The sequence below is a fragment of the Lissotriton helveticus genome, chromosome 5_1 (assembly GCF_964261635.1).
Source record: "Lissotriton helveticus chromosome 5_1, aLisHel1.1, whole genome shotgun sequence".
NCBI classification, from domain to species: Eukaryota; Metazoa; Chordata; class Amphibia; order Caudata; family Salamandridae; genus Lissotriton; species Lissotriton helveticus.
The window spans coordinates 1,948,271,181-1,948,296,530 of record NC_136065.1 but is presented as its reverse complement, the minus strand read 5'-3'; the positions used below and the strand labels follow the sequence as shown (position 1 = coordinate 1,948,296,530).

General features: G+C 46.3%; 1 protein-coding gene across 2 annotated transcripts in view; it reads right to left on the bottom strand.

Moving 5' to 3' along the window:
• Positions 1 to 3,872: 3,872 nt before the first annotated feature.
• SOCS7 (suppressor of cytokine signaling 7) overlaps positions 3,873 to 25,350 on the bottom strand; it is a 249,832-nt gene continuing 228,354 nt past the window's right edge. For both annotated transcript variants that reach the window (XM_078645604.1, XM_078645603.1), the window contains 2 exons: positions 17,004 to 17,164; positions 3,873 to 6,943 (listed from right to left, as the gene is read on the bottom strand). In XM_078645604.1, the coding sequence (XP_078501730.1) occupies positions 17,044 to 17,164 (121 nt within the window). In that variant the 3' untranslated portion in view covers positions 3,873 to 6,943; positions 17,004 to 17,043. The remainder of the gene's footprint in view (positions 6,944 to 17,003; positions 17,165 to 25,350) is intronic.

Below are 25,350 nucleotides of genomic sequence, written 5' to 3'. Positions count from 1 at the left end.
GGTAGCCTGCGCAGCACAATACATAGGACTCAGATCATTCTGGCCATCCTGTACCTTCTGGACAAAGGAGTTCTAATAATCCTCAGACAGAAAGGGCACAATCTCACTTGCCACATCCCAGAGGACATGAGAGCACTGGCCTAAGAGGCATGCAGCATTCAGTGAAGAGTGAAGCACAGGGCTACACAAAGAGAAGACTCACTTCCCCATCGTGTCAATTTTCTTAGATTTTCTGTTTTGTGGTGCCACGAGAAAAGCTTCTGAATTGATTTTGCTCATAGAGGCCTCAACGATAAGCCTCTCGGGTATAGAAGGCTGCGTTAGGCAGGACGGTTCACCTGGTCAAACAGGTCAACATTACACTGGTGTTAATGGCCCTGGCCGCGGTGTCTGCTGCGTCCAGTGCACACTTAATAGAAGCATTTGAGATGAGTTTCCCTTCTTGTATGAGCATCTCTGCTGTCTCTTTATATTCATCTGGCAAGTGTTGTAACAGGGTCTCAAGTGTATCGTAATGTGCCCTGTCATATCTGGCCAAGAGTGCCTGAGTGTTTGAAATGCGTCAGCTATTGGCCGCTTGAGCCGCCACCCTTTTCCCTGATGCTTCTAGCACTTTAGATTCCTTGTCAGGGGGAGGAGCATCACCACTAGTTTGTGAGTTTGCCCTCTTACGGTCATTGGAAACAACTAACGAGTCCAACGGCAACTGGCCCTTGATGTAGGTAGGGTCCCCAGGCGCCGGCTTGTACTTCTTCTCAATTCTGGGGTTTATAACCCTGGCCCTTGTGGGTTCTTTAAAAATGTCTGCAGCATGTTTTAAGACACCCTTTAGCATTGGCAGAGTCTTTACGGTCTTCTCAGAGGTGGAAAAGATGTCAAACAAAAAATCCACCTCAATAGGGTCAGCATGGAGCTGGATGTCATGATTTTTGGCTGCCCTTTCAATAAGCGCATTAAATGCCGCTGAGTCCTCAGTAGGCGATGTTTTCACATTATACACTTGAGTGTCTGTGTCAGTTTGTGGATCCCCTGGGTCAGCAGCATCTGCCCATGTGTCATGTGGATCCTCAGGATCAGTGTCGGCAGGGTAGTTATACTCATCATAGTCACCTTCCCCAGCCTCCACCACTGAGTAAGTGGGCGAGATTGGAGCAGTGTCCTGTCCACGTGCAGCTATCCGTTCTACAAGAACGGGTGAATCCGTGGAATCCTTCTTTTTCTTTAAAGGAATTCTGTAGGACTCCATAGGCTGTGCTGGGGTGATCTTTCGTTTGTAAATGGAAAGTTTACCGGTGTCGGCGTCGATGAATTGTTCCGACTGCTCCTCCAGCAGGGGTTGTCGATGCTTTGTGCCCACAACCGCAGGTGTAGGCTTCGGCCCCGTGGACACCTTCATGGACGCCTCGACGACAGTCTTTGGCGCGAATGCCTTCGGCACCACTTTCGGCGGCAGCGTAAACTGAATGGGCGCTGTCGACTTGTGCGGTTTGGTGGCAGGCTTCGGCGTGGAAGTATCCTTCGAATCGACAGCGGAAGCTTTGTCCCTAATGCGTTTCAACGATTTCGACACCTGCTTCGTGAAGGAGGCGAACGGCTGCGTCGACGCGACAGGTTCCTTCGAGCCACCACCAGGTGCTGACTCGAGGGTTGTAGTACTTTTGGCCTTGTCCGGCCGACGCGCAGGATCGACAACTTTTGTAGCTCCGAGTCCTTTGTCTGTGTCGACAGCCCTTGGCGCCGAGGTCTTCGGGTCGACGACCTTGACAAGTGCTTTTGGTGTCCCAGTCTTTGGCTCGACACCCTTGAGCGACTTCACCGGGTTGATAACCTTTTTTGGCTTTGTCTGCACCGACAGGTCTGAAGACTTGGAGCCGACCAAGGCGACACGCACTTTCGGTTTCGACGGCGCCTCTAGCCCTTTCGGTTGTGTAGACACCAAAGCTTTCTCTTTCGGTTTTGATTTCACCAGTTGTGGCTCTTTAGAAGTGTCCGTAGCCGGGCCCGGAGGCGAGACTGTGGAACTCAGTGCAAGATCTTGGGTAAGGCCATGTGGCGATCCCTCGACCTGAGCCGTATATATCGTTTGAACGGGGCATAGCTCCTCGCTTGAGCTATCTTCCGTCGCCCCATAGGCCCCATCGTCGTCTCCTACCTCGTCGACGATTTCTTCAGCATCGAGCATTTCTACGTCTGCGTCGTAGTTGGAGTCGATCTCTGCCGCTGGATAGGAAATCGGCTCTTGAGCTTCCTGCTCGTCTGCCTCTTCTCCCTCGGTATCGAAAATGTTCACCGGGTCAGGTGCCGTCTGCTGGGCCTCCTGGCGCGCCGAAGTCGAATTGTCTTCTTGGAGCGGAAACGAGAACAAGCCATACAGTTGGCTTCATCGTGATCCGTCGACAGGCACTTGTTGCACACCGGGTGGACGTCGATGTGAGGATACTTCGAGTTGCACACGGGGCACCTTTTGAACGGGCTCCGTTCCATGATGGTTCGTCGAATTGTAGCGTCGACCGGGCCTCGAGCAGTGAAGAGCCACGTGACTCCTCTGGATGTCCGACTCGGGAACTGAGCTGGAACAGAACTGGGCCCGATCGCAAGACAATACCGATGATAGGAAAGGCCTTTGGGCCAAAAAGAAAATTTCTATTGATTCCGAACTTGAGTGATCAAATATGCAGCCGAACCCAATGGCGGAAAAAAACAATCTGGGGATGGAGTCGATGCCCATGCGCACTGTAGTCCAGGGGAGGAGCCACCTATCTCGTGATACTTCGAAGACTCTTCCAGGACAACAATGTGCAATCATCCGGACCCAACACTAGGCGGCAATCTATGCAATAGATATGAATTCAGCAGCCCACATGAATTCAGCAGCCCACATGCCTCGAACACCACATACAAATGAGATGAGGGTACATCGCCGACATAAGACGCCCACACGACGTGCAAGTTTTGAAGCCCGAAGGCATTCGCACACTGTACCACCAAGACAGAAGACAATGGTGAAGAAAAAGGAAAAAACTGACGTAGGTGCCCCGGGGTGGGGCTCATGCGACCTCGCTGACGTTACGTACGGGGACGGTGCCTGGGCGGAGTCGCGTGATGTCGCTCCGCCCCCGGCGCGCAGGGATGCTGTGGCAAAAAGTTTCCGGATCCAGTCTCGCGCCTGGGGATAATGCTACGTGAAGGAATCTGCGACTAGTAGTCTCTATCAGATATTATCAAAACTGTAATCATTTTCAACACCACAGGCCCCTATGTCTCTAACACAAAATAGGAGTAGAAAATAATGCCCTAAAATTCTTTCCCATTTCTTCCGAATAGACCAGATGGTTCTGAAGTGTAGCTGTTGCATAGCATTGGTAAACGTAAAATAGGAATCTTATTACAAATACTGCCATGGTCAATGCCCACAAAACAGATTTTCTGGGGGAAAAACTGAAATATCACTAGCCGGCACGACATGAGCTAGTTGGGAATCAATACCAGATTAGCTTAAGTGTGATATATAAAAGTTCTTCATTTCAATTCAACTTGTACTCCATAGACTGTCTCACTTAACTGGGAAAATGATGTCATAAGTGATCGGTTCTCAAACCAACAGAAGTGAATAGATGTCGCCTTACCTGAAATGAAGATCCTAATTCACAGCGTACATACACAGTGTGTTGTTAAAGGCGGCTATCTCACCATCCATCACTGCAAAATACCCTCATCAATGCCACAGGTCATTAAAATCAGACAACTTTTAAGAATCACAAATATTCTTTCTCCCAGTCACACTGTTTTTTTTATGTGAGCAAGTTAAGAAATAAAAGAGATTATGCAACAAGCGCAAACACCCCACCCAATAAGGTCAATGGAGGCAGACACATTTCAAAACATTTTATTTAAAATTCCGCACATCCCCCCACCCACCGTTCCCAACAAAACAAATTCATTGTTCAGAACCGCAATAAAAAGGAACTACAAACACAAGAGTCAGATCACCTCACTGACATTTACCCAAAATAAGTCCCTTCCCATCCCAGGGTTCAGAGGCTTTATCTGCAGCAGTTGCTCTTCCAGCCATGCTTATGAATACGTTATATACAGACAGAGCCATTTCACAACAAACCAACAGGTAGACACTGACCGCGCTTGAAAAAAAAAAAAAAAAAAATCAACAAGAAAATGCTGACACGCTCAAAGTGCATCTGTCAAGTTCATATCAAAACAAGTCTCAAGATTGACCTGCAAATCTGTCCAGCACGGAGTAATTGTTCATAGTTGTATGAAAATAAATTATATAGCTCCTATCTTAATAAATTAAGCACAGAAACAAAACAAACAAACAAAAAACAGATTAATTAATAGCTGTCAGGACTGAGAAGAGTCCTAAGAGTGTTGAGCCATTTTGTCTTCGGAGTGGAGACTCAATAAAGTCACTCTCTAACCACGGACCAGCTTTTTGGTCTGAGTGGCTGATTCAGAGGCTCACACATCACTTTTGTTCATTTATCTCTACAATACTCACTTTCGCATGTGGTGTCGCTCACATCCCTGGATGGAGCTTCTCAAGCCATTTCATCTGAAGAGAGCTGTCCAAGACCCAATCAATGTGCTGGAACCCCCAACCCACTAGACAAATTATGTTCACACCTGTCACAGCACCAACAAGGTGAATCAGGGATATTCTTCAAGTTCAAAAATGTTCAATAGGTAATAGCAGACATTTTAACTCCTTCCTATTGCTCTTTCTGGTGATAAAGGGGTTGATTGTTATCCATGGCTTCTTCCACATGCAGAGTAGAAACGAGATACTGCTACAATCACCATGTTGTGCTAAAGATTACAGACCAGCTGCAACTATCCTCGAGGGCTGCAAGCCAATCACACTCTGGTCTGGAGGTGGCCAGAAAATGCCCATAAATTATACTTACAGATTGCAGTAACTATTCGGCCTTCCTTGGGGAAAAAACATTCCAGTTTTACTAACAGACAGTAGCATCTTCAGAACTCCAGTCAGTAGTATTTATCCCCTGGTATCCAGTGATTTGGCCCCACCAAACAGAGGCGGAGCTAAACAGGGGGTATGCGCTGCATACAATATACAGTTTCATAATACGCTGTGCACAGATTCTGGGCCGCATGCTTACTACGGCTCTTGGAAACTAAGGCAGCTGGTAAAGAGCAAGTGGGGACTAGACTGTCTTTTTTACTTGCGGTTTAAAGTTGTCCTTGAGTAGAATGAAAACATAGCAAGCGGCGGTAAGAGTAGGCATAGGCTGAAGGAAAAGAACAGACATTACACCCCTTTCTTTTAAAGCACAGCCTGTACAAAAATCAGCTTATGCTTATAGTACTACAGTAATCAAAATAGATTAGAACGAAAGACAAGTGTCTTGAAAAGTACCACTTGACGGTCACCTGTATCTGGACAATGCACAGCCCAAATCCATTTTCTGTTACTCACTCATTATCCTATTTTCACTGCTTGGTAGGAAAAACTTAAACACCTTGGGCTTTTATTATTCCCCATGCCCCAGTGCAATCCATATAAAGAAAAAAAACTATTCCCTGGGAGCAGGGCCAGTACCTGTATGTTTTTAGTTCCATCGTTAAAGTGCTGCTGCCCTGTAAGATTAAACCCCTGCTTTACTTACTCGTGCCCTGCTGCATTGTAATTCAAGTAAAAACGGCCAGTCGGCACTGCACATGGTAAACGGTCTCCTTTTACCCGAGACTCACAGAAGACAACAAATAAAAGGACACAATACCCAAAAAAATATATCAATCCAGCCTAAAGAGATCAACGGTATTTACACATTCCACCCATATGGGCAAAACATTTCAGCAGGTAATAATCCCATGGTGGGGAGGAGGGAAAAGCAGAGTTAACAGAACCAAGATATTCTGATGGGGCAGGAATAAAGAGCACATGTTTTAGCAGGAAGTAATTGCAGCATGGAGAGGGGTGGGCTGCTGAATCTTCCAGTTCTACGAATCCACACCTTTAAGTGTATTAGACTGCCTCTTCCATCTCAAAGTTTATACCATCCAGTGACTATCTAGCCAACAGTGCCCAAACAGAACAACCCTCCACTGAATAGCATGAAACTTCCCTTCAGTCTGTTCAATCTGACATTTAGTACATCATGGCCTCCAAGGTATAGACATGCCAGCATAAAACCAGAAAACCCACCCTAGCTTGCATGCAACAGATCTCTTATAGATCTCAAAAGGATATACGGTCTATTACCCTTCTGCATGTTCCAAGAACTTTCAATCCATCGGTTCACAAATAAACCTGAAAATGTTGCTCCGAGACAGCCTCAGTTGTCAAGGCTTTCATGACACACCCATGTGCTGATTCAGCGAAGGAGAGGCTTCCTTCCTGTACTTGAAATGCTACTGGCTCAATCTTTTACAAAGCTTTCAGTTCCCAAATCAAATGTCTCATATAAAACAAATTCCTTGCTGAAAATAAAGAAAAAAGTTTCTAAAAAAAATCAAAGCTAAATATAGTCCCTTAGCGGCTCAAAAGTCTGAAACACCCTCTACTTAAATCTGTAACAGATTCTTGCCCATCTCCAAGGTTCAAATCCTTGTCCCATCTTCAAGGTTCAAATTCTTCTTCTTTAACCCCCTTCCCACCCACAAAAAATACAGCAGTCCATAAACGAACAAACCCATCCAGTTCAGGAGTGTGCGTCTTTCCAACCTTGCGCACAGAAGCAGAGGACCTTCTGGAATTTGTCTGGGAAACAGAAAAAAATTCAGAGTTCCAGGACAGAAGTCATTGCCACAGATGTAGCCTCTTTCTCTGTTCCTTGGTATTGGCAAATAATGCCACTTTATCAGTCCGTGACTGTGCCAACAATCTCTTCCTTTGTTCTTTCCATTGTCTCTCTTATCACAGCGGTGGATTTGGTTCTGCGCTGGATGCTCACAGCAAAAACTCCTACAATAAACAGGAAACGAATTACTTTCTGAAAACGAGCATACATTAAACCAGCTTATGGTTCTGTGGTAATCTGCAACATCCACTGAAGGCTAAAGTTGAGGGTAATGGCCTGCATATTGCGGGTGGAGGGGCATTCAGGGTTATCCTAAAGTTTCAAACTGGAGCACTGTTGGAGAACAACCTATCCCTCTGCCACCCAAAACTGCATGCCAACTTCATTCATTTTTAAAAAGACAATGACATTCTCAATTCCCTCCTTTTCTCAAACCAATAGGGTCAGTCTAATTTCCCAACAAAAAACCTGTTTATCTGCCTCTTCATTTGACAAGCACATTGGATGAGATGGATATGCTGCTTAAGACCTGTATGTCTAACATTACGTTTTCTAGTTCTATGTGTAATGATGATAATTGCTCACTGTTCCAGAATAGCCTGCATTGATTGCATTCCAATGATATAATGGACCAATTACCCTGGTCTAAATCATTCCCAGCTTTCTTCTATTGAGCTTACTCTCCGAATGCCTTTAACTTCAGCTACAGTACAATACTGAGCCTTCTGCTTGGCCCAGCCCAGTGTAAGGTATCGTTATACACTGATGGTCATACGGAAAGTTGAGACTTTTCATTGTCCTAAATGCTCAAACTGTATGACAGTTCAGCACTGAAATCAAAAACACTTAATATTCATCTTTAGTACTCAGCATTAGCATCCTTGCACATACTGTTCAATTCATCAAGTGGTATCACATCATCCAACACCAGTCAGAGTCCCAGCTCAGCATTATCATTAGCATCCGCACATCACCCATCTTCCGAACGGCTTAAAGACATTGACAACAAAAACTCATCGGAACCTCAGTGCCACTGCATGGAAGCATCCCACAACTCACCACACGCTATCGCACATCCAACCTCAAATTGCTTCCGTTCTGCTATTGGGCCCCAGCGGGAACCCGTTTAATTAAGAATAGCTAATTTAAGTAATCACTACCTACTCTGACCCAGCTCACAACATTCAAGTATTGCTCAGTCAAGAGTCATAGGGTGCCACAGCCTGGACTCAAAGCCTGAGGGAACTTCCTAAATTATATTCCACTGGCCTATTTAGGACAGACTACACAGCAATTTTGCTTTACTCGTGTCTTCATACTACACCCTTCGTTGTGAAACGTGTGGAATTCCTCAACTACTTATCACATAAAATTAGCTACATCAAAAGCAAAACCAACGCTGACCCTAACCATCAACATACAAGAACGCTTGTGACTCTTTCATAGGCTCAACTGATGCCCTATTAACAGTCCCCAAGAAACTCAAACCAACCAAACACTTCCTTGTCCTTTTGCCGGAAAACTAAAAGGCCTCTTTTCTATGTTCAAAAATTCCTTGGTGTGGCTTGATCAATGCTTTCCTAAATCAAGGCCCAGACCCAAAGTAATAGGCTCAGTCAAATTACTCCATACTAAAAAAAACACAAATTTTGATCCAAACCAACTCTCAAATTTCCATTGAGTGAATAACCATCCCTAGCTACAGAAATCCTTCGAAATATTAGTCGCAGGCTAAGGGACTGCAGTCCTTGCCAACAAGCAACAGATGTGAAACAATAAATCTGGCTTCTGTGCCGTATAAAAACTGCTGAATAGACTGACATTCACACCCTAGACCAAGGAAACATTATACTACTTACCCAGTAAGAATATGTTCTTGCCATGTAGAGCTGTAGATTCACATGTTTTGCATACTCCTGCCATCTAGTGTTGGGTCCGGATGTTTGTAAGTTGTTTTTCTTCGAAGAAGTCTTTTATAGTCACGAGGTAAGGAGCATCCTCCTTTCGGTGATAGTACGCATTGGCATCGACTCCACTGTTAGACTGTTTTCCCGCAAGAGGGTGAGAATGGAGTAAGTAAGTGTAGTAAGGTGATGTCCATGCGTATTTAATGTAAATAATGAAAACTGCAACGCCTACAAGTGCCCGGGGAGGTGGGAGGGCGCGTGTAAATCTACAGCTCTACATGCCAAGAAGAGATCCTTACTGGCTAAGTAGCATAATCTGTTCGAGGCATGTGTGCTGTAGATCCACATGCTTTGCATAGACTATATGGAAGTATTCTCCCACGCGGTGGCTAACCAGTAGATGTTGCAGCTGTTTGAAAAAAGTGTATTTAGTACTGCTTCCTCTACATTGGCTTGTTGACGTGCTAACACATCCACACAGTAGTGTTTGGTAAATGTGTGTGGTATGCACCATGCTGTTGATTTACAAAAGTCAGCTATAGGGATGTTACCTAAAAAGTCCGCTCCTATTATACAAGTGGAATGTGCTTTAGGAGGTATAGATTAAGATATTTTAGCTTTAGCATAGCAGGTTCGAATGCATTTATCAATCCATCTTGAAATACCATATTTAGAGATGGCATTTCCTTTGTGAGGTGTAGCAGATGTCAGTTTTGTTTTACGAAAATCCTTTGACCTTTCAATGTAATATAATAACTCTGTTCTGACATCAAGAGTATGAAGAGGTTTTTCTGCTACATAATCAGGTTTGAGGAAAGCACACAGGTAACTCAACTGATTGGTTGATATGAAAGGCAGAAACCACTTTGGGAATGAATTGTTGGGTTGGTACGAAGAACTAATCCGTCTTTATGAAGCTAAAAGAAGGGTTCTTCTAAGGTTAACGCGTGTAGATTATCAACTCTCCTCAATTAAGTGACTGCAATGAGGAATGCAACTTTCCATGAAAGAAACTGTAAAGGCAGTTGTGTAATGGCTCAAAAGGTGGACCCATGTGATGAAATGAATATGTTTGGCAACCTTGCTTGTGCTTTGTTCTTATGTTAAGTTAGCATTCGCGGCACCATTTTATGTTTAGCCACCACTTTGAATCATGTCATCAGCTGCGTATTCCGTTCTCGAGAAGCAGGCTGCGGAAAGACCCAGGGTTAGGTCTTGCTTTGCTAATGAATACACTGCTCTTAACACATTCTTTTCCCATAGACAGAGGCTTTCTCCCACCAGCCTAGCGATCGACATGAACAGAACAACCTTGGCATAAAGATAATGTGTGCCCGGCCTCAGAGTCGAAACTCATCTTTCTGTACTTCTTTGTTCTAGCTGCACCTGCTAGTAAATTTCCTTAATGGGCGGGACTTTCTTGGTTCAGAAATGTACATAATGTATCTATGTTTGCTGAAGTCAGTCCCTTTGCAGCAATCCTAGGAGGCTGGTCAGACTGGACTCCGCGCGAGTGTACCCAAATGAAATATACTTGGTTTGTATTCTCTGCTGTCTGACCGACTCCCCATTTGCATAGAAGGCTGAGAGATGGTCGCGAGAGACCCGGGTGCCCTAATCGGGTCACTTCCTTCACAAGAGCCTTGTAAGTACAATGTTCAGATCTTCTTCAGAACTCGTGGCGGGAGAGGTATCAGCAGGAAAGCATACAGGAGTCCTGAGATCCATTCAACAAGGAACACGTCCCTGAGCGAGGGATGCCTTGGAAACTCTAATGCGCAAAAGCGAGCCAGAATTCTCTCCACTTGCAGAAAAGATCCTGCACACCCATGCCCCGGATATAACTGCCATTTGTGATCAGAAAGGCTTCAATGGCTCTGTACACCTGCTCTGACTTTCAAGGAACCTGCCATGTGATGCGTCACCAGAAAAAGGTTTAGCGGTGGAGCCACGCCCAGAAACACAAAACCTCGTGGCACCTCACTTCCCTGTCAGCCTCCCATTGGCAGATAGCAGGATGGCTCTCTAGATTAAGTGGATGGTTCACAACTAGAGAAGACTGAAATGAAGCAGGCTCTCTGCCAGAGATCAGACGCCTCTGATCTTCACCTCACCCAAATGGCTTCCACAACCCAGAAGTGACGCGTCAGTCACCACTGTGATCTTTGTGTGAAGTAAGGAGAGGGGTCTGCCATGGATCCAATTGCAGCCCCGCAGCAAACACTGCAGATCTGTCGCAGTCTCCTTTGCAGTATGGGCCAGATGGTAAGTTACTTACCTGTATTCCTAGTTCTCACTTAATTTCCACAAGGGTCCCCAGCGCATTTAGACCCGTGAGGGTGAGTAGTTTACGCTTTACAAATACGGATTTACGGATGGCCGAGATTTGCAAGGCTGCAACTTGGAAATCGGTCCATACGTTTACCAGGCATTACTGTCTGGATTCGGACTCCAGAGCAGATACCCAAGTAGGCCAGGTCTCCTTGAGGAATCTGTTCCAATGCTAGCTTAATTGGAGTCTTTGTAATGGTTTCTTCTTACAATGTATCTTTATTGTGCTCAGGTTACTTGCCCGCAGGATGAGGGGATGGGCTTGCTATTCTATTCATGTGCTTATGACTATTGATGAGGATCCCCTGGAAGAGAAGGATAAGTTACTTACCTGTAATCCTAGTTCTCTTCCAGGGGTATCCTCATCAAAGTCATAAGCAACCCTCCCGCCTCCCCGGGCAAGTGATCAAGATACAGGTCATCTCTTTGTGCCATGGCCTTCGGGTCTCTACAAAGAACAACTGACCTAACTGTCAGCCCTGAGGCATGATGGGAAGCTAGGGATCATGGCTGCCTTAAAGGCACCGTGCCAGTTTATTCTGTGCGTTTCTGTGGGTTCGCTTTTCAGCTGTCTACACTGATGTTTCTGCAATGCAGCCTATGTGCTGGCAATGTTTTTTCATTCCTCTTTGCAGGATTATGATTTCTGCTGTGTATTAAAGCAGTTTTCAAATGTGTTTCTTTCTCCCTGCTTTATTGAAATTGTACTTATATGCAAGGGAAATTCTTACAACATTGCTCAGCGTTGTGTGGTATATCGAAGGCCGCATTGTGTGTTTATATATATATATATATATATATATATATATATATATATATATATATATATATATATATATAGATAGCATGGGCGGGAATATTCATGTGCTTATGACTATTGAGGAGGATCCCCTGGAAGAGAACAGAAAGATCCCTCTGGTGTAGTGTCCACTGGGACTTTATATCCCACTGTAAAGCCAATGTATGCCACCTGGATGCAGGAGGCCATCTGTACCAGCAGCATCAGAGTCATGGCTTTGATTAAGGGAAGCTTTTGCAAAGGAGTCATAGTGAAACCGAATTATGTTAAGAGATTCGGCATAGTCTGGAGGTGGGTGACAACTGCCTGGAGCGAGCCCACCTTGAAAAGCCAGTTGTGGAGTTAGGGGAAGACTTGGATTCCTAACCTATTAAGGTGTGCTGCCAACATCGCCTTCACATTCATGAACATGCAAGAGGCTCTGGTGAGGTAAGAGGAGGCACAGCGAGCTGGAAATGTTACTGGCCTACAGCAAACTGAAGGCAGCACCTGTGGACCTGCAGGACGGGGATATGGAAATAAGTGTCCTACAGGAAAAATACTCTAAACCAGTCTCCAGGATTGAGGGTAGAGAAAACCATGGCTATTGGGCCTTAAGCCAGAACTTCAACAGTAGCATTAGCTAGAGAACTTCAAAGAGGAAACTCTAGAGTGCAAAATACGAGACTGAGTATTTTTGGAGGTAGCAGAAAGGTCTACAGAAGTCACTCCAGCACTGAGCAGAAATGCCTGTTCCATCTCCGGGTGCAGGTGACATTTGAGACGACACCTGCTCTGCTTGCTCACTCACTCCACGCGAGATTCTGAGATGAATTAGTCACCCCAAAACTTCACTAGATCACCCTGCTTGACTGGGACAGAGATCCGAAAGGCCTTATATGTCAGATAAATAAGTGCAGCGCCATAAGGTTAACGTGATGGTTTTGCTCCTTCGAAGTCCATAGTCTGCCAATCTTTACGTCACCCATGTGAAGTCTCCAAGCAGACGATGCATCCGTCATCTGACATTCAGATACTGTCAGAAAAGCATGCTCAATGCTAGGCGCATTAAAGTAAAAAGCTCAAGTAAAGGGCCTCCAGGGGCCAGCGAGTGTGAGGCACCAACAGGATGCACAATGCCAGGAGCACCAAAGCCTCTGAAGTATCCGAGTCGAAATGGATGCTTCCATCTGAAATACCTGCCCAAAGCCTGAATGTTCTGGAATTGCTGCAGGGACATAAAGGCCTTCAAAGCTACTGTGTGCTGGATGGCCCCTGCAAGAGGACTCCTCTGCACAGGCTGAAGAAGGCATTTGGGTTAAATAATACGGAACCCTAGAGTGGATAGAAGTGACAGTCACTTGAAGGAAGTCAATGACAAGCTACACTGAGTTCGCCTTCTAGAGTCTGCCATCCAGGTATGGGATGGCAGGATGAGCATCCATCATACGCAGATGGGCCACTACCAAAGGCATGAGCTTTATGAACACTCAAGGGGCTGAGGTAAAGTCAAAGGGTGACATAGTACTAGAAAATGGGCTGACCCACCACAAAATATATAAAACTCGTGTGGGACACATAAGTATGTGTCCTGCAACTTTAAGGACCCCCATCCAGTGCTCCAAATCAAAGGCTGACACAGCAATTGATATTTTGAATTTCTCTTCCTGAGAAAGGCATTAAAGCAGCCTAAATTTAAAAAGCCTCTGGCTCAATCCAGTCTTTCTAGGGTACCTCAAAATATCAGAAGTAGCATCCTGTACCCCTCTTCACCTCAGGCAACACCTTGTTTGCGAGCTTGGCTACTAGCAGCATTCTCAGGAGAGAACATCAGCATGATCAACCCACGTTTGACAAAAAAACTGCTGGGACATGGGGAGCAGTAGTCAAGGAAGGAAGGGTATAATCAAACTGAACATCTTAAAGTACCCATTGGCCTAAATAAATTGCATACAAGCTGGGAAGACAATGCCCAATCCTGGCGCCTACCAGTCTCAGATTACAAGGGGAGGACAAGCTAAAGCAGCTTGGAAGCAGCACTTTGTAAAAAGGAGGAATACTGCTCTGCTGTATTTGTTGGTGACGATGTCACCCATAACTTCCCTGCCTCTGGAACCACAAAACAGCAAGAGCCCTTCAGTTTCCTCAGAACTTTCAATCCTGCTGGTTGAATAGGCGAGCCTCGAAAAGTAGCCCTAGCGAACAAGCCATAACTCATTTGTCTTTAAAGAGTTCTAGCACCACATCTTTTTACTCACCAAATTGTCTAGCCCTATCAAAAAGCATAATGATATCCGGTAATGAAGTTTTACCCCCACCAGAAAACCCTGTGGCACACATCTAATCAGACAATAGGATGACACTAGTGCAGGTAGCCTGCGCAGCACAATACATAGGACTCAGATCATTCTGGCCATCCTGTACCTTCTGGACAAAGGAGTTCTAATAATCCTCAGACAGAAAGGGCACAATCTCACTTGCCACATCCCAGAGGACATGAGAGCAATGGCCTAAGAGGCATGCAGCATTCAGTGAAGAGTGAAGCACAGGGCTACACAAAGAGAAGACTCACTTCCCCATCGTGTCAATTTTCTTAGATTTTCTGTTTTGTGGTGCCACGAGAAAAGCTTCTGAATTGATTTTGCTCATAGAGGCCTCAACGATAAGCCTCTCGGGTATAGAAGGCTGCGTTAGGCAGGACGGTTCACCTGGTCAAACAGGTCTGTGTTGTCTTGCAATAGTAGGACTAAATGGCAGTGGCCATATAAAGCTTGAACTAGGTCACCTACAGGCCACTGCTAGGGGCGCAGTCAGGGCTTCATTACAAGGCAGCAACAGCTGCAATGTCAAAGGTCAGGGATGAAAAATTTAGATTTAGAGGCTAGTCTCTGTAAATCTAGCACCTCTGTAGCTCTGCGTACTACAACTACAAAATAAGTGCTTTCCTCTGTCACAAACAACAAGGGCAAATTCAATTTTGTTTCTGATGAAAAGTCCAAGTCACTAGCATTTTGAAGATCAAGACATAAGCCAACATCAGTCTAATGAGATTGGAAAAAATTGCCCACATTCTCAGTCTTCATTGTGGAGAACCTGACTGAGGCCTTAAATCAGAATCAAACGTAAAGAAGGCCTCCGTCTTCCTGGAATACTACCTTCAGTGCAAGGGAACAGGACAGCTAACCTCAACAGCCTGGCCTGGGCAAACAAAAACACAGAAGGAGCATGTAGACTGTGCGACTACCAACGTGCATCATGGTTACACCTCCTGTGCTGTTGCCCGACCTTAGCAAATGAAAGGAGGACCCTTCTCAGAGAACTATGCCTGAGAGGAAAAAGTAACTATCTGCCATGAGGCCTCTGTAGTATGTTTCTCACAAAAAGAACCTCACATCCTGGCCCGCTGCGGAAGATTTGTACCATCTATCAGGGGTGCCATGCACCCTGGAACTGCCCCCGTCCCAGCCCTTGTAAGGTCCAAACACTGATATTGGACTATATTATACACAGGACCTCAAAAGAACACTCTCTAACACAGTCGCAAAGCACAAGCACTCTATAAAAGTAGGAATATGAGCGTGCAGAATGGTAACTAAAGTAGTCCTGGAGATTAGAAGAGCCAGACGGTTGTTATTTTCATAGGGGACCGGACGAAGAACAACAGCCAACCACAAATATGCGAAGAAGCCCTGAGACAAACTTTAGGACATAACTATTGCACCGTACCAGAGTTTTTAACCTCAATTTTTTTTAATAGAGTTTTATATAGCGCAAACTAGACCCGAATCAGGTATCAGAGCGCTTTACATGAGCACCAGTTTTATTACAGAAGGACTCACTCATTTTTGTTAGGCATGTGGAGATTAAGTGATTTGCCCAGCATCACAGTATGTTGAGCGTCAAGCCAAGATTCGAACACTGTTCCCCAGCTTCAAGGTCGACCACTCTAGCCGGAAAGCTACATTCTCTCGCAAAATGAATAAGCTATGATGGCCTTTTCTTTTTTAATGCTCTTATTATAATGTAATGGTTCTAATTAACTTACGCAAATAAATTCAAATTCAATTCAGCTAACCTCAACATGAGGCTGCGCCATAATAAATAAAAGTGCAACACAGGACGTCACTACTAGCTAAAGTTGGCTCAGGACTCGCAATTGGAGCAGAGTCCGGAATGGATACAGAAAGTTGGAGCCAATGGTAAGGGGGTGAGACAACGGTCCAGCTCTGGAACAGGCTGCAAGTGAATGATGACAGGTGATGCATGGAAGCCATGACACTGGAGACTAGGAGAGATCTGTTGGACCCAAAGGAGTGCCAGAAGGATTCTGAATAATCTTAAAGAGTTGCAACATGGCCTCCTTGAAGGCTGCAATCCACAATTGACAATCCATCCAGAAATGGAACTGAATCAAAGTTGGACATCTAAGGTAGGGTCGGCTCCTTTGAGCAATGACTCTTAGGCATCATCCTGGAGCATGAGCATCTTGAGAAACATGTCCTCCAATTTTATGCTAGACTCACCTGAAAAGGATCAACTGAAATGTACTTGTGACTTGGCACAGGTCCAAACTTATTTTGTTGGCTTCCTGCTCCCTAATGGCGTTCCAGCACTGTTAAGAAGCATTCATTACAGGAATTGGAGACTCTATGCGGATTCATGACCATCTACTTGTAACAAGTATGGCATGGCTTAAATCTTTCATCTTTGAGAGCTACACGGTTTTAAAAAAACCTTGGTAAAAGGACCGAAAACCATAGGAGTGGAGCTTGGAGTCCACGTTGAAGACAGTAGAAAAAGAGAAACCGACATCAGTGCGCAGGAGGGGCACTTGTATGTGGCTCACAGTCATTATGTCCAGGAGAGGGAAAGAGCCATAACCAATGCATATGGTGCCCAGGAGGTACTGGGGAGTTTCTGGATCCATCTGACACCTAAGGTAAGGAATCTGTAAATAGAAGTATTAATTGGAAGCAAAAATCCACATGAAGGAAGGGGAACCAAACACTTTTTTTTTTTAATTTAAGCTTGTCCAGGTCCCATACAATGACTAAAATAAGGCAAAATAGGACTTGTCTAAAGAAAGACTGTCAGGAAGTAACCATCATCCAGTGGAAAGCTCAATTTTATTCTCCCACTATTGTAACACAGAACCTAAAGTATGGTACTGGTGGGGAATGGAGTAGCTGAGGAGTGCACTTCCTTTACCGTAGGAGGTGACAGCGAGAAGATGGGCCTGGATCCCTCGTTACGTTGACGACTCGCTCTCTTGTTCTTGTGTGGAAACCAGTCGTGCCTCTTTCAGTGAAAGATAAACCTCTTCCTGGGGGTCATAGTAATAAAACTTCCTCAGGTAAGAGATCAACGGTCTGGAAGAAAAACAAAAAGAATAGACACATAAAAGCAGCTTCCAAATGGCTTCAAGGATTTAATCTCAGTTTCTAAATACATAACATTTAAAAAGGAACTTCACCAATCAGCTCTATCTTGAACAAAAGGGAGTGCATTAACAATGACTGACCCATAATGCTATCCACCACAGCAGACCAGACTCATGCCAGACTTCACAAGCAGCCCTGTTCTCCCATGCAAATAAAATCCTAGCACTATATAAGTCAATCAATTGTTTCTCAAGTTACAATGCTACCAACAAACTTCTAAATATTTTTATACCTGTAGAGAACGGCTTCTAAGTTTCAGGACTATTTTATGATGTCTCTGTTAAAGACGACTGACGGAGGAACAGGGATGATTCAGAAACATAACCAATTGATTTGACACATCTTCAACTAGATTATCTTGAAGCAACTTCAGTTAATCAATTGTATTCTTAATAGCTTTCACTTCCTATGGAAAGACTTTTTCTAACGAGTTACTTACCTTCAGTAATGAATGAAAAAGAAACTTGCTAAAGCGCACTGCGGCCAAGCGGCTTCCTGGCGCTGGGGATGGGGAAACCGGATTCTACAAAGCATCCAAGGGGACTAACAGGGGAAGGCCTGGGAGAAGAGGAGGGCTTTTAGGGCTTTACGAAAAGAAGAATAAGTAGGGATAGAGCGAATGGACAACGGAAGGCTGTTCCAGAACTGGGGGGCCAGAACCGAAAAACGGGTGCCACCAGTTCGGGATTTACGGAAACGGGGTACTTGGAGAAGAGGGAGAGATGAGGAGCGAAGGGTGCGAGCTGGGGTGTAGGGAGTGATTAAAGAAACAATAAAAAGGGGGGCAGAGTGGGTGTAAGCCAGGAAGGCTAAACAGGCCAATTTAAAAAATGATCTGAAGTGCACAGGGAGCCAATGAAGGGACTTAAGTACAGGCGTGATGTGAGAGGATTTGGGGAGGTGAAAAATGAGACGGGCTGCCTGATTTTGAATGGCCTGTAACCGTCGTGTTTCAAAGGCCGGAATGCCCACATAAAGGCCGTTCCCGTAATCAAGGCGGGAGGTGATGAGGGCCATGACAATGGATTTGAGGGCGTTCGTGGAAAAAAACCGGGAGATTTTTCGGATGAGACGGAGGGATAAAAAACAAGATGAAACAACAGAGCTGACTTGGGCATGCATAGAAAGGTCATTGCTGACTTTGATGCCCAGGGTGCGGACGGAGGGAACTGGTAGGGGAGGGGGGCCAAAGGAAAGGGGCCAATGAGTCGGGGACCAGGGGTTAGAGGGACCACCCGTGAGGACAAGCTCCGTCTTATCCGGATTCAACTTAAGATGGTTCATGGTCATCCATTCCGAGATAAAGACTAAGGTAGAACTAAGAAAAAGAGGAGAGTCAGAGGTAGAAAGGTCAAAGATGAGCTGGAGATCATCCGCGTAGTTATACACGGAGACCCCCTGCTCACGGAGAGAGAGAATGAGAGGATAGATATAAAGATTGAAAAGAAGGGGAGAAAGAGAGGAACCTTGGGGGACCCCACACACAAGAGGGCAGGGGTGGGGGCGGAAAATCCTGCAAGATGAACGGCCTGGGACCGGCCTTGAAGGAGGACGCTAGCCAAGAGAGTGCCACTCCCCTGATGCCGGCTGCGCTGACAAGGTCGAGAAGAATGGCATGGTCGAACGCAGCCGACAGGTCGAGGAGCACCAGGGCTTGGGGAAGATTAGAGTCCGCTTTTCCCTTGAGCTCATCCAAGACAGCAGTGACCACGGTCTCAGTGGAGTGGCCCGGGCGAAAGCCCGCCTGATGGGAGGCCAAGAGGCAGTGTTCCTCGATGTGTGAGGACAAACAAGATGTTACATGGCTTTCCAAAATCTTCCCCAGGTAGGGGAGGAGGAAGATGGGCCTGAAATTGGGGGGGGGGAAGAGGGATCCAGACCAGGTTTTTTGATAATGGGGAGAACTATAGCGGTTTTAAAAGAAGAAGGGACGGAACCAAAAGCCAGCGAGGAATTGAGCAGGATAAGAGGGGGTACAGGACTGCTGGTGAAGAGGGTTTTAAGGATCCGGGCCGGAGCGCAGTCGGCCGGGGAGCCGGACTTAACTCTAGCAAGCAAGAGAAGAAGTCTTTCAATAGAGATAGGAGGAAAGTGATCCAGCAAAGAAGGCGGCAGTGGGAGGGGGAAGGTGGCTCGGAGTTGAGAGACTGCGGGGATGTTGGCTTTAATGTTGGCAATCTTGTCGATAAAATAGTTGTTAAGTGCAAGACAGAATGATTGGGAGGGGGCGGAGCTGGTGTTCGTACGATCGGAGGTGGCAAGATGCTGAACAAGGGAAAAAATCTCACGGGGTTTGTTTGCAGAGAGAGCAACTTTCTCTGTAAAGTAGTTTGTTTTGGCCAACAAGATTGCTTTCTTGTAGCTGTTAAGCAGAAGTTTATATTTGGCGCGGAGTAGGGGACAGTAATTTCGCCTCCAGTGGCGCTCCGAGCGCCTAAGACTGAGTTTAAGATCTTTAAGTTCACTTGTGAACCATCTATGTGCGTCATGTGGCCGGACAGATTTGACTTTCTTAAGGGGGGCGACCATATCACAGGAGGAAGAGAGCCAAATGCTGATGGCGTCAGCTTGAGATTCGAGGGGGAGATCCGTCAAATCAGGTGCTGAGGAGGCCAGGGAAGAGGAGAGAAGAATAAGGTCCGTCTGGTTCCAGCTACGGGCTAACACGTTCTTGGAAAGAAGGGGCTTAGCAAAAGAAGCAGAAAAAATTCTGAAGGAAATAATAAAATGATCCGACCAAATGCACGGAAGGATGGAAGAAACTTCGCGACGCAGTGACCAAATTTGGTCCAAGATATGGCCCTTATCATGAGTGGGGGCAGTGATGTGAGAAATGAAATTTAAAGACTGAAGAGTAGCAGAGAAGTCTTTAGATGCAGAACTTTCTCTGGGATCATCAGGCCAATAATTAAAATCCCCAAGTAGGACAACTGACGAGTTATTTACCGCCAGGGTGGCCAAAAGGTCCTGTAGTAAGGGAACGAACTGAGACATGGGCAGGGGAGGACGATACATAAGAACAAAATTGAAGGGATCTGTAAGATTAATGGACCGAGCTACAAGAAAATCCACGTTGGGTATAGGTGGGTGGTCGAGAAGCTGGAATTTAAGCGTGGAACGAATGATCATTGCCACACCGCCACCGGCTTTTCCAACCGGGCGGTCCGCGCGAAGAGCATAATAAGTGTCGGGGAGAATAGCCAGGAGATCCGGAAGTGAGTCTGTGGAGAACCAAGTTTCGGTACGGAATAAGTAATCAGGTGAATGCGAACTTAAAAGATTAAAAAGCTCGATTTGGTGCTTAACTGCCGACCGAGTGTTAAGCAGAAGAGCAGAAGCTGCAGATGGTGGAGATTGGGAGGGAGATGCTGCTGAAATAGCGGGAAGGGAGGAGGTGGGAAGGTGAGGGGGGGAAGTGCGAGCAAGAAGGGTGGGACGCGAGAACACCAAGTGTGTCGAGACGTTGCACCAGTGAAGGAGAGAGCGGGCTAGAGACCATAAGTGCAGATAGTTGAGCAGGTGTGTATACCAAAGGTTGGGCAGGGTCTATGGCCCCTGGTCCCGGCCGGTCGCGGCCGGTCGCGGACGGGCGCAGACGGGCTTGCCTTAGGCGCGCCTTCGGCACGCCCGCTGCGCCCGTCCGCTGCGCGTACGGGGGAGACATATGATTTGTAGTACCGTTCAGGGCGTGACCTGTGATAGTGGGCGTGGCTCGGGGAGCGGCTCGCTGATGGCGGCGAGCGGGGAAGCCTGACCCGCTGCAGCGTCGACCTCGGCTGCGCGGGGGGCCACGAGGCAAGGGAGAGGTCCCTGCGAGGGTGAGGTGAGTTTATTTAAAATAAACAAAATGAGCACAAGACAGAACAAAAAGTTTAAAATAACAGGGCTTCGTATGTAAAGCTCCCGCGGAAGGCAGGGGAGAATCCAATAAGACGAGCTAGTAGTCAGCTCCTAGTTTTAACCAATAGTGGGCGTGACTCTGGTAGAGACTTTATCTAGTTTCCTTAGATTCATTCCCATTGAAAATTCCCCAGGTGTCAGTCTAGATCGGAAAATCTTCAGCAGTACCTGTGCGTGCCAATAAGGCGTATTAATCGGCCTTGTGTTGGCAGTGTCAGTGCCTGAAGTGACATGCGTGTTGCCTATATAGGCACCATCCGAGCATGCTGACGTCAGTTTCTTTTCTAGACCTTTCCGCACCAGAAGCACAGAGCCACGTCCAAAGACTGATGTATCAGTGTGCAAATGCTAAGGACCAACAGGGCCCTTCTAGTAGGAAAAAACTTCTCTCAGAAGCGGTGAGGGTCTGTAAGGATCCTGCGGCTAGATGGAGTCTCTACCAGATAAGGCTATACCAAACGTAATTAACTTGGTTATCTGATAGAGACATCAAGCCGCAGACTCCTTACCTTAGAATAGATAAAGCAATACTTGCCCGGAGGTGAGCAGAGCACCATCCATCTGGAGATGGTTTATTCTGTACAGCCTTCCCCTTCTATGCTCAGGCGAACCCACCAAAGAGTTGATCGCCCTCCCGGTGCTCTTTGGGTTAAGGCGATTGAGTCCCTCCTCCTCCTTGGAAAGATGAGTTGGAGGGAAGAAAGTCGGCAGATGATACTTTTGCCGACATGGAAGGGTGTCACCACTTTTGATAAGAAAGATGCACAGGACCGGCGAAACAGTTTGTCCGGAAAGAAATTGGCATATGGAGGGTGCACAGAAAGCGCATGAAGCTCACTAACCCCTCCTGGCCGAGGTATTGGCCACTAAGAAGAAATTTTGATTGTTGAGAGACATACATGACAACTATCCATGAGCTCAAAGGGTAAGCACATCAAAAATGTTAAAATCCAATCAAGGTCAAATTAGGGCATAATGAAAGGTTTTGGAGGGAACAAATGCTTAAGTATTTCCAGGAAAGGAGTCACAACAGGTAACTTGAACAGGGAGGGTTGATCTAGGAACCATAAGAATGGCTGAAAGATACTCTAACTGTGCCAAAAGCAAAGACTCGCCGGGCTATCAATAAAACAAACAACAATTCCTCAGACAAAGGAGCAGAGAGGGGATCAACACGCTTGTCAGTACACCAAGCCACAAACTTGTCTCAACAGCAGGCATATACTGTTATAGTCGATGAATACCTGGCTGCCAGAATAACTTCGCAAACCTCTGAAGGAAGGTCAAGAGCAGTCAGCTGCCACAGCATGATCTCCATGCATGAAGGCAGAGCATTCGCAGATTGGGGGTACAGAACCCTGCCCTATTGCTTGCTATGACAGGAGATTCTCCTGAAAAGCCAAACTGATCGGAGGACCGATGTTCTTGCTCAGGAGTTTGGGATACCATACTTTCCGTGCCCAATCCGGTGCCATAAGGATGACCTGGGCTCGGTCGTTCCTGATCTTGTCGAGAATTCTGGGCAGGAAGGAGTACAGGAGGCCTGAGTTACATTAGAGATGAAATGCGCCTCCAAACAAGAGCTGCTTTGGGAACTCGAGATTACAGAAGTGCTCACACGCCACTTTCTCTGCGGTGATGAACAGATCTAACCAAGGTTCTCTCCAGTCCTGGAAGATGCCTTGCACTATATCCGGCTGAAGGTGTTCTTTGTGATTCGCGAGGCATCTTCGGCTGAGCCAGTCTGCCCGGAAATTCAGTGTTCACCTTCACCGGGTGTTGTACATCCAGGAAGATGTCCTGACGTTGGTGGCATGTCCAGAGATACAGAACCTCTTGCCACATGGTCGCCAACCCCACTCCACCCTGTTTGTTACAATACCACATTGAGTTGGTGTTGTCCGTGACCATCTGAACCAGCTTTCCCTTGATGGAAGGAAGAAAGGCGTTTACTGCCAGTGGAATCATTCTCAACTTCATCAGGTTTATATGGAGTTGAGACTCCGGAGATCAGAGTCCTCTGATCTTCACCTCATCCAGTTTGCAGCCCCAACCCAGGAGTGCCGCATCGGCCACCAGTGGGAGCTATGGGTAGGAAAGAGAGGGGTATACAGCTGTCCCAATTACTAATCATCAGCCACCACTGTAGATCTTCTGCAGTTCCCTCAGATATCTGAAACCAGGTGGTAGAGATTCCCCAGATGCTGCACCCACTGAGACTAGAGGTCCCACTGCAGAGTCTGTATATGCCAGCGGACATGTGTTACCAGCAGTATGCAGGAGGCACGGAGGCCCAGAAGCCATAGTCAGTCTCCCCATAATCCAGGATAGAGGATGAAACATCTACATCATAGCCTGAATCTCCTGGACTCGCCTCTCCAATAGATAGGCCCAAAACTGCACTGTCTGCATTATGGCTGCAGTGCTAGGGGTCAGGTGTGACTCAGGACACTCCTAGTGTACCCCAGAGAATAACAGAGGCCTGCCTTAGTCCGGAGGTGGGTAACAACCACCTGAGGCAAGCCTGCCATCAGCAGCCAGTTGCTGAGATAGGGAAAGACTGGAACCCCTGACCTTTGCAGATGGGCTAAAAGCACCACCATCACCTTTGTGAACACCTGAGGTGCACTGGTAAGGCCAAATGGGAGCACAGCAAACAAAGTGCTCATGAGCCACCATGAACTGCTGCAGTCTGTGGGTCGGCAGGGTGGGTTTGTGAAAACAGGTGTCCTACAAGGCTAATGTTATCATCCTGGGTCCAAGGCAGAGAGGATCTGCACCAACATGAGCATTTTGAATTTCTCTTTCTCAGGAAGGAGTTGAGGGCAAAAATCTAATATATGGAGGAGCCCTCCATCTTTTTTCGGCACCTGAAAGTAGCGCGAATAGTTATCACTGTCTATGTCTAATGTTAGCACCGACTCTATCTAATTTAGCCAAAACAGCCTGCACTTCCCGACGCGAGAGGGACCCTCCATCATCCTGTCGGAAGATGGTGGTATGGGGGAGGGGTTTCTGTGAATGGAAGGAAGTACCCCAGCTGAACAATTTGGCCCACCCATTTGTCCAAGGACGTGGACTGCCATAGGGGCAAGTGGTGCTTGAATCTGCCACCAACTGGTTGCCTGTGATGGTGAGGGGCAGATTAAAGGGGTTTGGAGGCTACGTGGCTTCATGGGGGCTTATGGGGAGATGATGGTAGACTGGGTATATCCCTGGTCTTGGGACCCCTGGGGTTTGTTCGAACCAAAGCCATGAAAGGACGGGGGAGCCTGTTAGCCATGGTGGAGGCAGGAATGGAAGCGGTTGGTGGCCCCCTAGCGTAGCCATGAAAGGTGAACACTTGTATAGGTACCGCACACTTCACTTCTGGGGCAGATTCCAGCAACAAGGCATTCAGCGCCACTTACTGGCAGGCAGACGTACTGCTCAACATTTTCCAGATCTAGTCTGATGTCTGGGGAATGTTCTAAGGTAAGGAATCTACGGTCAGACGACTATCAGAAAAGTGTAATCAGGTTGAGGTAGGGTGGAAGGACAGAGATAAACGTGTATTATTGCCCACCTTCTGACTATGCTTGGCATTTAAGCTGTAATTTTTTTCAACTAATTGCAGATCTGTTTATTTAAAAATAGTTATGCAATTTTGCGTGGCTTTTGCACCCTCTCCTTCCTCTGAGAGTCTTATCCATACCCACTCTCCTGACTTCCCCTTTCAGTGTATAATGTCTGCTACTGTTTAAATTCCCAAGTCCCCTCTCAAGACTCCATAGTGTCTGATTCACCCCTCTGTATGTTTGCCTCTTGCTATGTCCAAAGACAATCACCGCTACTGATATGTTCCGCAGGAGGCCATGCTGCATGAAACACCTGTAATGTGCTAAGTGAGGCACTAGTGGTGAGAATTTGCCACTGTGAACTTGCAAATGTGGAATTACCATCTTAAAGATAATACTTTATAGACAGACACGTCTAGTACATCAGCAAATAAAAATGTCAACAAAGGTATCAAGCAAGAAAGAAAGGAAGACACTAAGAGAGGAACAAAGAATTTAAATAACACTTTAGTAAAAGGAAAAAACAGGAGTAATTAAAAGAAGTTGAGAACACCACAAGAGAACAAGAAAAAAAAAAAAAAGAGGACAATAAGGAGCCAATGGGAAAGAAGAAGGGGAGAGTTTATGGCATACCTGTGCAAAACAAGAAAGAGGAAA